Source organism: Crinia signifera, chromosome 4 (genome assembly GCF_055691185.1).
Source record: "Crinia signifera chromosome 4, ASM5569118v1, whole genome shotgun sequence".
Taxonomy (NCBI): Eukaryota; Metazoa; Chordata; class Amphibia; order Anura; family Myobatrachidae; genus Crinia; species Crinia signifera.
Genome location: NC_139220.1, coordinates 194,067,616 through 194,083,267, shown reverse-complemented (window position 1 = coordinate 194,083,267; position 15,652 = coordinate 194,067,616). Strand labels below are relative to the sequence as shown.

The 15,652-nt window shown below is 40.2% G+C and overlaps 1 protein-coding gene across 1 annotated transcript in view; it reads right to left on the bottom strand.

The window, feature by feature from the left end:
- The window catches only part of CHCHD3 (coiled-coil-helix-coiled-coil-helix domain containing 3), a 248,043-nt gene that overhangs the window by 71,992 nt on the left and 160,399 nt on the right, over positions 1-15,652 (bottom strand). Inside the window, exons 5-6 of the mRNA XM_083183331.1 lie at positions 8,548-8,562; positions 7,640-7,723 (exon numbers count right to left, since the gene is read on the bottom strand). Coding sequence (XP_083039457.1) covers positions 7,640-7,723; positions 8,548-8,562 — 99 coding nt within the window. The remainder of the gene's footprint in view (positions 1-7,639; positions 7,724-8,547; positions 8,563-15,652) is intronic.

Here is a 15,652-nt window from a genome sequence, read left to right as displayed (position 1 = left end):
CCATACAAACGCATAGGAAGCCATTCATTGGCTGAGACCTCTCTCAGCCAATGAGCGATTGGCTGAGACCTCTCTCAGCCAATCGCTCATTGGCTGAGAGAGGTCTCAGCCAATCAATGGCTTCCTATTCGTTTGTATGGGGTTTTTCTTTTTTTTTGGAAGTGCTGCTGCTGCATCATGTTCTCCTGCCCGGCTCCCTGGTACTCTGCGCCGCCTCCCCCCCTGCTCCCTGCCCAGCGGCTTTCTGCCCGGCTCCCTGCACCCCGAACACCCCCTGCCCACTCTCTGTTTGCGGGCATATTCCTGCTGCTGTCCCCCGCTCCCATTGTCCCTGCAGCTCCCCGGGAGTGGCATGTGATAAATCGCATGCGATTTATCACATGCAAAACTTGGCACATGAAGTGCCATCGCATGTGATCCCTCCCGGGGAGCTGCTGGGACAATCGGGTCCGACTTGTCGTTATGACAAGTCGGACAAATGTAAGGGGGCCTTTAGGGCTTCCCCGTATCCTAGCAACGCCCTTGCTGTGCGTCTCCCCGTCAGCAGCGGCTTCCATCCTATTGTCACACCTCCAGATTATCTCTCAACAAAGAGAATATTAAACAAAACTAAAAAATAACACATCTATAAGTAAAACTTAATCCATAGTCTCATATCGGTGCAAAGTGCAAAAAATAGGTAAAGTATATTTAATAAATTGGAACCTGCTGGTCTAAAATTATATCGCAATTTCATTAAAGGCAGAGTCTTTCTCAATGTAACACTTGCTTGGTTATATTGTTTCTGAAAGACAGAGACTATTAAAAAATATCTGTAACTGTCTAAAATTATCAATAAGGAAAGAAAAGGTAATAAGGCAAAATTCTCCTTCCTTCTGCCTTCAGCTACCTGGGAGTAGAAAAATCGATAAATAGCATGTGATTTGGTGAGCGGGTGCCGGGGGTGAGAGCTCCTGCAAGATCCTTCGACCATATCCTGCCCCGGGACCCCTGGACGTTGTATACTTACCCCCACCTGCTCCGGAACTGTTCTTGTGTTCCCTGCTTCACCTGAGTTTACTTCTTTGGAGCGCGGAGAGCTGTGTGAAGATCTGGGCCTGCTGCGGTCTGTGTCTCCTTTCCTTTGAGTGCGGGCGCCATCTTGGATTTTCCGGCGGCTCTGCATGGGCTACGGCGTTTCTGAGGTGGGGTCCTGCGAATTGACTGCTCTGGTGTCCCGCCCGGTGTCTAGGTGGGTGAGGACGCCTGGTGACCCTCAGGAGGACTAGCGGTGGTGAGCAGGAGCTGTCTCTGCTGAGGTGCGCTGCTTTGCCGCACAAAGACGCCGGCGCCATCTTGCCAGTCTGGCACCTGGGCTGGGGCATCTGTGCTGAATTACTCCTGCATATATACTGAGTTTTACAGACGTCGCTGTTCTAATTGGAGCCTGCGAGGTGGGGTCTGTATTGATGTGAAGTGCTGATTCCTGTAGCAGTGGCTGGTCACCTGCTAGTCTACGTGTTTGTGGTTCTGCAATACCTCACTAGTGCTAGCTATAACCTAGGGAACTTTTGTTACTGGATATATATTAAAGTATACTGCTCCATCTACTGTCACTGGCTAGTACATTCTGATATTGAGGTGGTGTGTGGTGTGCTAGCCATCACTATCTTGCCTCCACTACTTCTTTTGAGCGTGTTTTCGATTAATATTACTCCAGCAATGTCTGACCCTATATTTCAAACCCTTATGGCCATCGAGGCTTCCACAAAGCGGATTCTTGCTGCTTTTGATGATGAAAGCACTATTATCCCATACCCTGTGCCTGAGATTCAGGTACCCTCTACAGAGACACAGCTTCTGGATCCACTCTGCCAAATCGTGGACTCCCCTGATATTCATACTGTACTTCCAGTTTATGTGATGGGTGCCGTGAAGCCCCGTCCTACACCCCTACTGATTGTACTTTCGTTGGGGGAACCCCTTCTCGCTTGCTCCTTCCTACTTCCTTGGACGGATAGGATGACTCTGGAATTTTTATCCCTACACTACCGATTGCTTTCTATGCATTTTTGGACCTATGATGGTGGGACTTTTCTATTTTTAGCTCTACATGGAAAGCAGGCCTGGCCTGATTAGCATCCTTTAGGTTCTATGTTTGCCACTACTACTATGTCTCCAGGGTTCATGATGCTGTTTTACTAAGTATAATCTTCATACTATCTTGTCCATAACGTTGTTTTATTTTATTTTGTTGTTTCTCATTTATGCTAAATATTTTTATAGGCTACATTATTGTGGAGACAGTGCCCTTTAGATATATGTTGTCCTTTTAAATATATGATAATGTGCGCTATAAACTATATATATATATATATATATATATATATATATATATATATATATATATATATATATGGCAGGTGTAAAATTGTTACCTATGCAGGTGGGGTAACTGAATCTTGATCCGACGGTAATTAAGGACTAAGTCCATTGGCCCCGACATATATCCTTGCTATATTATCCTGACATTTGGGGGGGGGGGGGTCGGGAAGTTAGAGGGGAACTAGATAGGTAGTAGGTTTAGTTAGTTAAGTTAGGGTATTTATTGGGATGGGCTCCAGGTATGCCTGAGTTGGGGATAGGTTATACAGGGTGGGGGGTTATGGGGAGGGTTGCTTTGGGGGTTTTATGGGGATTTTATTTTATTTTAGTAGGGTTAGATAGGTCTATTTGGGATTAGGTGTGGAGGTTCTGGCAGGAGGTAATCTTTTGCTAGCCCATTTTGATCCATGATATAGCAGTACATTCTTTAAACGTATCATTGCACAAATATACTCCTATATATCCTGTTCTATTGGTTGTCTGATTGGCGCCCTCAGGCAACTATGCTGCCATTATGTGAGCAAAGGGAGCTAAGGTTTTGTCATTTTCCATGTCTTTGTTGCAATCTTAATGCTCTACATATATTTAGGTACAGAATATTGTTTATGCTTATGGATATGAGCATTTTGTGCCTCTGTCAGAACTTCCAAGCCAGTCGGTTTTGTTTATGTTTGAAAAAACAATAAAAAATACGCAATTTAAAAAAAAAAATAGCATGCGATTTATCCCATGTAAAAATGGCACATCAAGCTCCAGATCGTATGTGAGCTCAGAGAGAGGGGGTGTAGAAGAGAGACTTATGGGTGATCTCAGGGGAAATTGAGCAGACATGTGTAATGGCACCTTAAGTTTACATGGCCCTCTGTGCTTATTTTTCATTATTCATATTTAGAAATAAGTTAAAATGTATTTCAGACTTATAAATGATAATCTGATTATCAGTCAATGAAAGCAGTCTCAGGCCACTTATCCTTCAGTAAATGTCATGGAAATCGTAACATCATGGGCAAATTAAAAGGTACTTTCTTATACCTTGCCAGCTAGCTGGCGATATTTCCTGGTGATTGCATCACTAAGTGTCACAGCTCATCTATATGATTAATTGACTTTTTGATTACTTTGGTTTTTCCAATTAGACGCCTTCCTGTATTGTGCTAGGAAGAGAAAAAGCAGAAGCAATAATAATAATAAAGGCAGATGACAGGAGAACAGATTAGTGTCAGTTCAGCCAGCTCCTGATGAGAATAAATATTACACCAGCAGATGATAACCGTCACATTAAAAATACACTGCAGTCTTCAGTGAAAAGGTGTCAACCATTACAAAGAAAAAAACAACAAAATCATTTGAATTGCAAAAGTAGGGTTACTGAGTTCTGAGAGGTAATTGGACCAGTAATTGAAGTTGATTGCGTGAAGGTTACTATATGTGTACAGAGTAAGAATATTTAAGCGTTTCCACTACTGGTCAGTTAAAGGTAGTGACCACATATCAGTGACATAACTGTAGATACAGTATGTTGGTTTGAATCCAACATTCAGACTATTGTGCCACAAGAATTAATACGCGCTTACAATGCTGCACAGAATAAAGTTATTTCCAACTCTTTCTAAGCAAACTGCACCAGCTGTCAGGTTCAATTGGTACCTTCTCCAGATAGTGGTGTTCAGCTCCTTCAGTTCAGAATAAGGTCATCCTGGTTGACACGCAAAGTTGCGAAATTCGCAAGCTTTGTGTGTCATTTTAACGCCGCTCGCAAGAACGACTTCTGACGTCAGCTGTCTGCCCCCAAAACTTGCATCATGGGCGCATTTATATGGGAATAGCCCGCGTTTTCATGGGGACGCCCATGAAATGCCGGGCATTCCCATGGGCACAGCCCCTCAGTCGCCCCCCGCCCTGTTCGTTGCAAACATGCAGTTCGCCACGCCCACTCGCACCAAGCAGCTGCACATGTGCATAAAAGTTTATGCACATGTGCAGTCACTCACCATCGCGAACACGCAGGGAACCGTTGAAACTAGAATGAGGGCCTACATCCACTGTTTTGTTCTTACCCATTCTTGTGTTCTTTTAGCTGTGTGTTTTGGGTTCAAGACACATGACTGGCATTTGAGACACGGCTTTTGGACACTGGGGAATACTGTATGTTTTACTTCAGAATGCCTTGCTAGTATTGAGAATTCCTTGCACCCAGCAAATATTCAAGGAAGCCTGTGTCAGATGCAGCAAAGCAGCCATGCACATATCTAATCCTTCACCATGTTTAACAGTAGGTATGGTGTTCTTTCTTTAAAAGCTTCATTAATTTATGAATATACAGTACAGTATTAGGAGCAGACTCTTGTTTCGCACCACCAATTTCTTGGTTATTAAATCTAGGCTGCCAGACTTACAAGGACCCCTGTCCAGCTCTATGGCAATGTCACCCTATATTGAGCCAGCTGGCCACAACTATACAAGAGCTGACATTGCTACATCTCCTATTGTGCGAAAGCTACTATACACCATCACTGAGGATATTTGGGACCACACAAGAACAAAAACATCCACCAGGGAATTTCTTCAGAGACATTATAGGGATGGACTGACATTGCCATAGAGCTGGACTTTGGTCCCTAACTGGTGACTATTATATACCTATACTTATAGAATGTTTTTTGAGATGTAATATCAAGTTGTTTTCATGAATTATTGAAATGTTCAAGCGCTTTTATTTCATCTATTTTTTAATACCTGGTTACTACATTTGTATTTTTGGTTTATGTATATCATTGACGTACCCTAGCTTTGGAGTTCAAATTTTCTTTTGGGGGGTCCTTTAGTTCATTTTCTAAAACGCTCACTATCACGCTGTTTAATCTGGGGACGATATTGCTCTTGTAGATATACGTACAGGGAGGCTGTCTACAGTCATCCACAATAATGGATTTTAAATGGCCAAGAGGCACATCTTGTAACAATATAAAATAGAAGCAAAAAAAAAAGAAAAGAAAAGCTAAGAGATTGACCCAAAAGGAATTTTGGGGTGATTTTGGAATAAAGGGGAATATTTACTAAAGTGCAGATTTATAGAAATGGAGGTTTTGCTAATACCAGGATCAAACACAACTTTTTATGTAAATAAAATGGTATGGTGCTTTACTTTCAGCATAAATCAGAAAACACACATGAACAGAAAACAATACACAGCCTAGCTTGCCCCATCCAGGGCACTGACTCACTATACACCCCTAAGTATAAAAAGGACAGCTAATCTGCAAATATAAGGACCAAAGTATTTCAGTCTTTTGTAATCTAGTTAAAGTGCATGGGTGCCTGATGACTGCGGGAGCTGGCATCAGCGCTAACTGCTCACAACCGGCCCGTACACACTGGGCGGCTTTTGAGCTGAAAACAGCTCAAACGGCAAAACAGAGCTGCTTAGAGCTCAAAATCGTCCAGTGTGTATTGGCCTTTAGTCTGGTCTGGCTTGGCCTCTGGCTTCTTACACAAAGTCTCAGTCCTGCCCAAAGTCTCAGCCCATTTGCCAGCTTGATTTCACCTGCAGCCTCACATGTCTCTATAAAGAAGTCCCTCCTGACTGCAGCATGTCTTCCAGACTAATTTTCTCTGCAGCTACACTGCCTCTCTTGAACTCTGTACAAAGGGCACACTCCTTTTCTTCTGTGTGAACAGATCCCTCCTGTTCCACACAGCATATGCAGCTCACCAGTGCCATACCTGGTGATACTGCCACATTAAACCCTGGATTTACATTATAGGTAAAACACCAACATGCAGTGCCTACGCAAGTTGGTCTATCTGTTTACATTGCATGGTATGCTCAAATCTTCAATTAACGAGTAAGCTTCTAGTGGGTTAGTTGTATTCTGCTCTATCCTTCAAATTAGTCTGAAACAGTACCTATTAATTTATTATGATCCAGTTGAATTTTAGTTGTGGGGCTGGCATTTGTGCAGATCAATGCAGCAACTCCCTAAACATTCACGATGGCGCCATCCAGGAGATATATTCCAAAAGTTGGCACATGTGCAGAAGAAAGCAAGGACTCTGGAACAGTGCCAGAGCCTTTGCTAGCTGCTGTGCAGAGCCCTCGTTCTGGATACATATCTTTGGAGATTCATTGCCAAATGAGTAAAGAATTGGGTACTTATGTAGTATCTGGGCGTCCGATTTTGTGATTGTATGCCTTACCTTAAGGCATACAATCAGATGCGATGCGATTCGATGCGATTTTGCATAGGATTCAATGTTAAGAAGGTCCTGTTCATTTCCGCACTATCCAAGTGGGCATAGAGTTGATCTTATATAGCGTGGCGAGCGCAGCGAGCCACCGAGCCTGAAGCGTGGCGAGCGAAGCGAGCCCCGCGAGGGGCCGCATATTTCTTAAAAAGTATTCTGTGTCCGCTCGCCACGCTTCGGGCTCGGTGGCTCGCCACAGGTTTATATCCAACTCCATGCCCACTTGGATAGTGGGGAAAGGAAAAGGACCCCTTTTTCCCATTGAATTCTATGTTAAAATGGACTCAGACCATTTTAACATTGAATCCTATGGAAAAATCTTGACCATCGCATCGCATACGATTTGGTTGCATGCGATGCGATTTCTAAATCGGACGCCCAGATACTACATAAGTACCAAGAATTGGGCAATCGATGGTAAGTGCTGGGTGCAAGGTGTGTTAAATGTGGCCCCCATGCCTGCTTTCATCTATTTCTACACATAACTCACATTATACAATATAATATAATTAGCAAATATCAAATCTAATTAGAAAATAACAAAAGTAATTAACTCCTAACTCCACTAGTTCAGCTATCAGTTAGCGATTACTTAGGCCTTTTATGGCTGATGTGCTTTGCCATTATTTGGAGGAGTAAATACAACTTCAACATTAATCATGCTAAAATTATGTTACCCTGGGTCACCATGAATTATTTTCAGTTTTACGTAATCTAAAAACCAGAAAAACATACAAAATGGCTTCCTACTCATAGCATGTTCATCATGCCGCCTACAATATGTGCTAGAACTAAGATCATGTAATGTGGCATAACTACTTTAAGACATGCACTATATCACCTTTTTCAAAAGAAAGGAGCACCCACAGTACTCTAACAAAAATGTAAAGTGAAATAAAAAGGTACCTTTATTCTTTTTTTACAATCTATCCCAAACTGTTTCAGTGTATAATTAAAAAAACAAAGAAGGATAGAATTTGCTTTAGAGATGACAAAACGGCAATTTTATTTTGTACATGGTCACACTTACTCGCTCTTCCAGTCTGACCAGCTGCTCCTTGTAATAATCATCCTGTCTCTTAAGTTCACGCTCCTTTTCCTGTAGTTTCTTTGCCTAGAGTGTGGAAGATAATAAAAAGAGGTTTATAATTGGGCATGTAGTATATTTTTGTATAGGTCAACATTCATATATAACCCTTTGTAAATTAGTAAAATATATGATTTCTCAGGTGAATCTTAGACCATTGCATGTTAAGGATATTGCCCATACAAAGGCATGCCACTCGAAATACCTTTTATGACAGCGAATAATGATGCATTTTTCCATACTACTGATAGAAAAAAGAGAATAAAGCCTATGGCGAGCTGCAAGACCAAGGCAAGGCACACTTAACAGAGAAAAGGGACTGTATACAGTAAAGGCCTGTGACATGTAGGCTTTTGGCAAGTTTATGGGGAGACTAGCCGATGTTTTCAAAGCCACAATCATTTAAAAGGCAAATTTTTTTTTTTTTTTTTTTTTTAGCAGCAGTCATTTAAAAGGCCTGGTGTTGCTGAGAAATCACTGATGCCTGCACCATGAATCAACATTTATTCTCATTCCCCTTTCACACTGCACCTTTAATAGTTGTTGATGGGCCCAGGTGCTGTGTGAAAGCACCAAACTAAAAATCACACGGTTCTAATAAGCTGGCAATTTACCCAAGATATAAAGAAGTGTTAAACCCTGGTCGCCTTGTCTATTATGGGCGACCCTGGTTTAGTGTGTAAGGGTCAGACTCGGGTGAAGGCGGGGTGGGACCAGGGATTACAAACCCGGGTTGTACCAGACAGCGATGTGAAAGAGGTATAAAAGATTGACATATCATAAGACAGTAGATGTGGAAGACCACTCAGCATTCAACTTTATAAGTAACATGCACAAAAATATTTACTTACTTGAGTATTTAATTCCTGGAGCATGGTGAAGAGAAAGCAAATATTTGTCAAACGGGAATAATTAACTTATTAAAATACTTTTGATGGCATTGTTCGGCTAAGCAGTGTTGGGTCGGGTTAGTAATTAGATGGGAGACCACCTGGGAATACTAAGTGCTGTAACCCAAGTGAGTGGATCTCCCCCACATTTCTTTCAAATAACTGGTGGAGGATAATCACATTTTTTTCTAACTAATGATTTAAACATTATCACAAGATTTTCTTACATGAAATGTGTATAAGAACAAGTCTTTTTTCAAAGCGGACAGCCATTTTTAATTTGGTATTAAAGTCTCTATACATTAATTCACTGCAGAGATGAGACCATAAAATCATAACAATCTGCTATTTAACATTTAAAGATGTTGTAAATAGTTTAGCAATTTTCTTACTCAGAATTAAACTCCCAAAAGTTTTAAGAGATATTTAAAAAAAATAACGTTCCAGCAGGACAGATACACTTTTCGTCCCGTTTCAGTCCCGTTTCAGTCATCTTATTTTCTGCCCGTCTGACCTCCAACTCCGATGCGCACGGGACCAAACATCCGATATGGGCTGATTCATCCAATTTCTCAACCTGATCCGTTGGAATTGGGTGAAAATCAGCCCAAATCTGACAAGTGTATGGGGCTTAAGCCTAGGCTTCCTCAGGATGACATCACAGGATGGCTTGTATGAGCAAGAAAACTGCATCCCGTTGTGCAGTCCTTTGCCTCGCCACTCCGAGAAAATGGAGGTGACTTGTCAGTTAGAAGTTAGAACTTCACTATAATTTTCTCTCTTACAAGCCCTTCACTGGTTCCCCTTCCCTTTTATAATCCAATTCAAGATTCTCATACTCACAAAACTCTCTTCTCCCATTTATATCTCTGACCTTATCTCAGGCAACTCTCATCTTAACTGTCACGACCACCATCTCAGCTACCCTGGCTCCCTGTGCTGTCCCGGTCCTACAGACATCTGATATGCTACCCTCTGTCTTGGTGCTCACCTCCGCTGCTGATACCCATGCTGGCTGTCTGCGTTCCGACACTCTGCACACCACAGCTGTCACCTGGTGGTGACAGTCTCCTGCTGTGCAGGCTCTGGGTGGCGTGAGGCATGGGCTGCCATGATGGTGTCTGTGTCATGTTAGGCCTCTGGCTGGAATGCGCCGGCTGCAGCGCCTCTGCGTATATTCTCCGCCGGCTGCAGCGCCTCTGCGTATATTCTCCGCCGGCTGGTTCTGTCACCGCATCTGGTGGCGGCCATCTTCTTGGTTGCTACAGCCTATGCTACGCGGCTCCAAAGCGTGAGGTCACATGCGCAGCCAATTACCGCTCAGCTCTACCCTTAAAGTCTGACTAGCCGGGTCAGACCGGCAGTCAGTACAATGATGTCTACCCGCTAACATCATTGGTCACTCCTGGCTATCCCTGTAGTATCCACTACAGCTCTCCTTCCCATCCTGGTGAAAGTCTTCGCTGATCTCCCTGCTGATCGTCCACTGCTCCACCATTTCATCACGGAACCCTCTGCCGCCTATTAGGATAGGACAAGGTTTACCCCCCAAAGGGTGTCATCTTCTTCCTTCATTCCTCACGGTTATTATCCGTGGTCGCATCCCTGGTCCTGCAGCTACGATCTCACTCAGCACAGATTCAACTGGACTTTATCTTCTTCTCTTTCATCCAATCCTTCATCCAATCATTCAACCATCCAATCTTTCTTCAATCATCGAACTTCCCAATCATCTTCAAGCTCTCCAATAAGTACTGTTTATTATAGCCTTCTTTCAGTTTAACAATATCTACAGTTATTCTTTATGCCATCATTCATATCTTGTACCGCAGTCTCTTTATTAAAAAAGGTTTAATTTTATCCAATTGCTTCACTCCAATCAGTCTTTCATGCAACATCCCTACATTAAAGCACCCAGCCTCCGTTACAATCCAGCTGGTGCTTCACGAAACGTGACATTAACTCTCTGTTCCGTGCTCACTGTCTACCCCATCCCTTTCAGTTACCACTCCTCTTTAGTATGTAAGTTCTCACAAGCAAAGCCTTCTCCTCTTGTGCTTACTTTAGTGTCAGTGGCTAATGTAGCTTAGTTTATATACCCTGTACTTGTTCTACATTGTCTTGAACTGAAACTCACTGTGTTCTTATTTTGCCTATTTTTTTAAGTTTAATCCTCTATGTAACTGAGCGCCGCGAATCCCTTGTGGAAAAATATAAATGGTAATAATAGTAAAAATAATAATTGTATTATGAATTGCAGATGCATTCAGTGTGAACAATGGGCATTATACAGTACTTCACATACTCCCCTGCACATGTAAGTCTTAGGGGGTATTTAATTAGTCCTTTTTATTCGGCTAGCTGGGGGTAGGGAGGGGGGGGGGGCTCCCTATTAAATTGCAGACATTTTGGGTGTATTTTTTTTGTGAATGCAGTTTTTCTGGAACAGCTGCATCAGCGAGTAATTCATCAAACCACGTGTTCTCTGACTCAGCCAATTTCTCAAACTTCTGATAAAAAGTCACATACTGTAGGTTAAATGTAAATTTGACTGAGAAGTATACATTTCTCGACTGTCGGTAAAAATGGCACTGATTGATTACCCCCCTTAGGGGTAAATTTACCAAAGCTTCTGGGGGGGGGGGGGTATTCAATTGTTTTTGTTTTTTTCATTCAATTGTCTTTTTTTTAAATATAGCTATATATTTTTTAACCAGCATGGGTGAAAATGGACCCAAAAGTAGTCAAAAAGCCCATGAATTCGACAAAACATGTGTGGACCAGCAGAAAATGTGCTGATCCTCATGGTTTTCTCCAGTGCTGGATTTTTTAAGCAGGCAAAAAAATCAGCACGGAGATTTAATAGGGTGAAACTAATTAGTAAAAAAGTAGGCAGAGGAGAATTAAGGCATTGTTTATAAACTAACATTTAGTTTAAAAATTGAACTGAAGAATACAGGCCAAATCTGACTAGTGAAAAGGGGCCTTTTTAGAATCTAACATTCCAAAAGGTGTGATCACAAAAATAGCACATGACCCTGTGCCATCTAGGCCACAACCCATTTTAAAATGGGCATTGCCTTATGGGAGCTAGGCTATGCCCATTTGTTGCATAGTATCGGCTCTACATATTTTTTAGCTCACTGCCTCGGATTGGTTGGCCACTCCTGAACTGGATTAATGTAATCTTCTAACATATTAACTTCTATAGGCATCAAATCAAGAGGGGGGGCGTGACTGTGCTATAAGGGGTATACTTCATTTTAAAGGATTGTCCTGATAACTTAATAGTTAATCAGAGCAGGATATTCACGCAGAAATCTAAGATATGAAGTTTTGTTGTCTGCAACAGATTAGTAGTTCATTTTGTGAGGTTTCTGTTTATTATATCTAGCATTCAGAGCTGATCTACATATTTCAGAAACATGACTGAAAACTATTAATAGATTTGTGAAATGGGACCGAGATTCTTTCAAGCACACCATTAATTAAGGTCATAGGAAACACAATAAACCTCCATTTAATAAGCCTATTGCGATATTATGGAACCCTTGGTGCACCTTACAAAATTATGATAATGATGATAATAATAATAATTCAAAAATATATATGCTTTTTTACCTAATTTGGACTGTATGAGAAATGCAGTTTTAACCATACTGCACACTAGGTTAAACCCTTTGAGTACCAACATCTCTGTGAGATGTGCAATATATCCACTAAAAATGCCGGCGTTCCTCAAATTTGTAACATAAATGTAAATTTTTTTAAAAAAAAGGTAAACATTACAGGTCATTATGATGAATAAAAGAATGTTTGCTTAGCAATTTTACACCAATTATTACAAATTCAGCACTCAAAGTGTTAGACAAAATTACCACAAATTAAAATTTCTATTCAATGGTATAGAGAAGCACATTTATACATTCCATACTCTAAAAGAATGCTTCATATAAATAACCCTATAAGACATTGATTTGGTGGTACACAGAAGTACTCTACTGAATTCAAACTACTTGTATTGAAAGCATCAAAGGTCACAGAACAAAAAAAACATATGATTGGTCTGACTGATATAAAAGAAGAGAAGGTTAAGATCACGAAAGGTCAAAAAGAGAAGCAGCTGTTACATTAGTGACCTTCAACATCAGGCTCAGAAGAACCAAAAAAAAAAAAAGACAAACACAGAAAATAACCATGATTACCAAAAGCTTCAGTAGAAAGGCCAAATGTAGCTCAGTTCAAGTGTGTTATAAGAACAAGTATCTTGTACTAAAAAGGAGCGTGGAACATGGGAGAAAGACAAATAGGATTTCCACTTCATAAAAAAAACAACACTAAAATAAGGAATGCACTTTCCTGGCAGAGGACTGCAAATATTACATAACACAGGGAATTCAATTTTATTAATGGTCACCTATAACAGCAATTCAATTCTCCCATGACTTGGACACGCATGTACCGGTTAAGAGCTGCAGTGTGAAAGGGGTATCAGTGATTGCCCCTTCAAAATAAACTAGGCCTTTTTTGCCCATAAAACTAGATTCATAATGATCAATTTCCCTTTATTTACCTATTCTAAATGTTCCGTATGTCTCTATTCATTTTAGCAACATAATAATCAATTCTTCCCCACCCTTCCAATTTGTCTGCATTGCTTAGAATACATACAAATAATAGTTGGAGTAGATATATATATATTATAGATATATATATATTATATATATATATATATATATATATATATATATATATATATATATATATATATATATATATATATATATATATATATATATATATATATATATATAGTGATACTACACAGCAGATAACATTTTGGTTGTGATCTGTAAATGAACGTAAGCCCCCTACTGTTACTACTGAAGAGTGCAAATAGCATATCCTACCCCTCATTCATAAATTATCTGCTGCAATCTGATTTGCCATGTGCAGAGCCTTACATAAATCAGATTACAGCTTTTGATGTGGGAGGCCCATCTATCAAGATGGCACTCTTATAAACACAGAGAAATCTGTCTGCTGTTACATTTATCAAGCAAAGAGATTGCCAGCTTTAGAAACCGTAGCACAATTTCAGTGAAAAAGTGTCTTATTAAATATTTTTATCAACAATATAAGAGAAAAATACAAAAGGAGTGTAATCTGAATTAACCCCAGTGTTTCTTATACCATGTAGAATATATATTTTATGACTGGGAACTATAGAATTATTCATTAATTTTTTTATCTCTAAAACTATTAGAAATTACAGGATAAAATTCAAATACCAAAAATAAGTAGACCTATAAATGCCCTGAACTGAAAAATCACCCTGAAAATCACCCTCAAAACAAGGTTGTCTACTTTATATGAATAATGTGGCATACAAATTAAAATAAAATCTCTTACATTCATTTGGATACACACACAGAGATTCTTAAAACATCTATTTTGACCAAATATTAGGCTAATGGAGGGTTAGCCAAAACAGTCCTTAAGACTGGTCTAGCAGTTTAACATTTTATGTTTTCCAGGCCACCTGTGAATCTGTTGGTTAGGAATGAATGCAGCACATGTTTGAAAAAGTGTCAGTTAGTAATAATTATACATGTGCACCAGCTAGGTGAACCGGTAGATCTCAAAGACTGGTTTGTAACAAATTTGGAGTTCATCAACTCAGATTTTAACACTGGATTATTTGCTTCACTGGCTCCACTGTATGTACTGGAGATGTAGTGTTTACTCTATGCTAGTTTTGCATAACCCTGGCTCAGTGTGCAATTTTTTTATGTTTTTTTTTTTTGTTTGTTTCGAACTTAAATTTCGAATGTAAAATGTGTCTTACAATTGAAATATGTGCCCTGTTCGGTGGTCAGCACCCTGCCCTAAATAAATCACTAGAGCACTACAGAGGTCTATTAAAAATACAGGAGTGTGTGATGTAAAGCATAAAGTAGTTATCTATTTTAAACATTTGAAATTGATAAGGATTTTAATGACTAAAATAAAAGACAACCTACACCTGAAGGAAAGAAGTATTGGTGTTACAAATGCCATTTGAGAATGGTAAAATGTTCATATACATCTGTGGACACAATATTTAGCACAAAAACATACACATTTCTCAATACATGTGCAGAACAGAGTGAATAAGAAATGTTTTATGGAGAGCTAATATTATACTTAATTGCAATGTACAGTAAGGGGGGTATTCAATGTGCTCCGAAAAAAACTATTTTACGTTTAACATTATGTTTTCGTTTATTTCGCATCAAGAATCCTTTTTCGCTATTTTTTTTTTCGAGGTATTCAAAGGTTTTTTTTCCGGAGACAGCAAGAAGTGAAAAAAGCGAAATGTATCGAAAAATGGGTGTGACTTTTTCGCTAAGCGAAACCTGTCTCTGGCACTTGGGAATCAACTGCAATGGCATCAAGGCAGACATCAAACTGCAAAGGGCTGTTTGCGGAGGCAGCAGGAGACGTAAGGACCTGCAAGGGGAAACATTAATGGGAACATAGAGAGCTGGTCAGTAGTGGCCCTGTTATAGACAGACATGGCACAGAGTTACACCTGGCACACAGCGCATGCGCCCTTGGTTTGTTATGGGTTTAAACTAGGGAATGGGTCTTCAGCCTGTGGCCCTCCATCAGGAGTGTCACAGATTGAAGACCAGTGGTGCAGGGGCACATGAATCAGCTACTTACCATTTTCCCACAGCAGCTGAGAACTGGGGCCTGTCTCTGGCACTTGGGAATCAACTGCAATGACATCAATGCTGGGAAGTGAATTGTAATAAAACAACTAATATTTCACACAAATAACAAAAAAACAAAATAAGGGCAAACAATCCTGCATATATTTTATTCTGGAGATCAAACGAGCCATTACTTAACAAAATACAGAGTTGAATCTATGAATTCATCACCCGTGACATGGTGAAAGGAAAATTGAGAAGAGCATACACGCGGAAACATTCATATCGGTATCATATCATTGAATATGTCTGAGTGAAAAGTCGAAAAAAAGCTATAAAAAAAAGTGAAAAAGTGGAAATATCGCTAC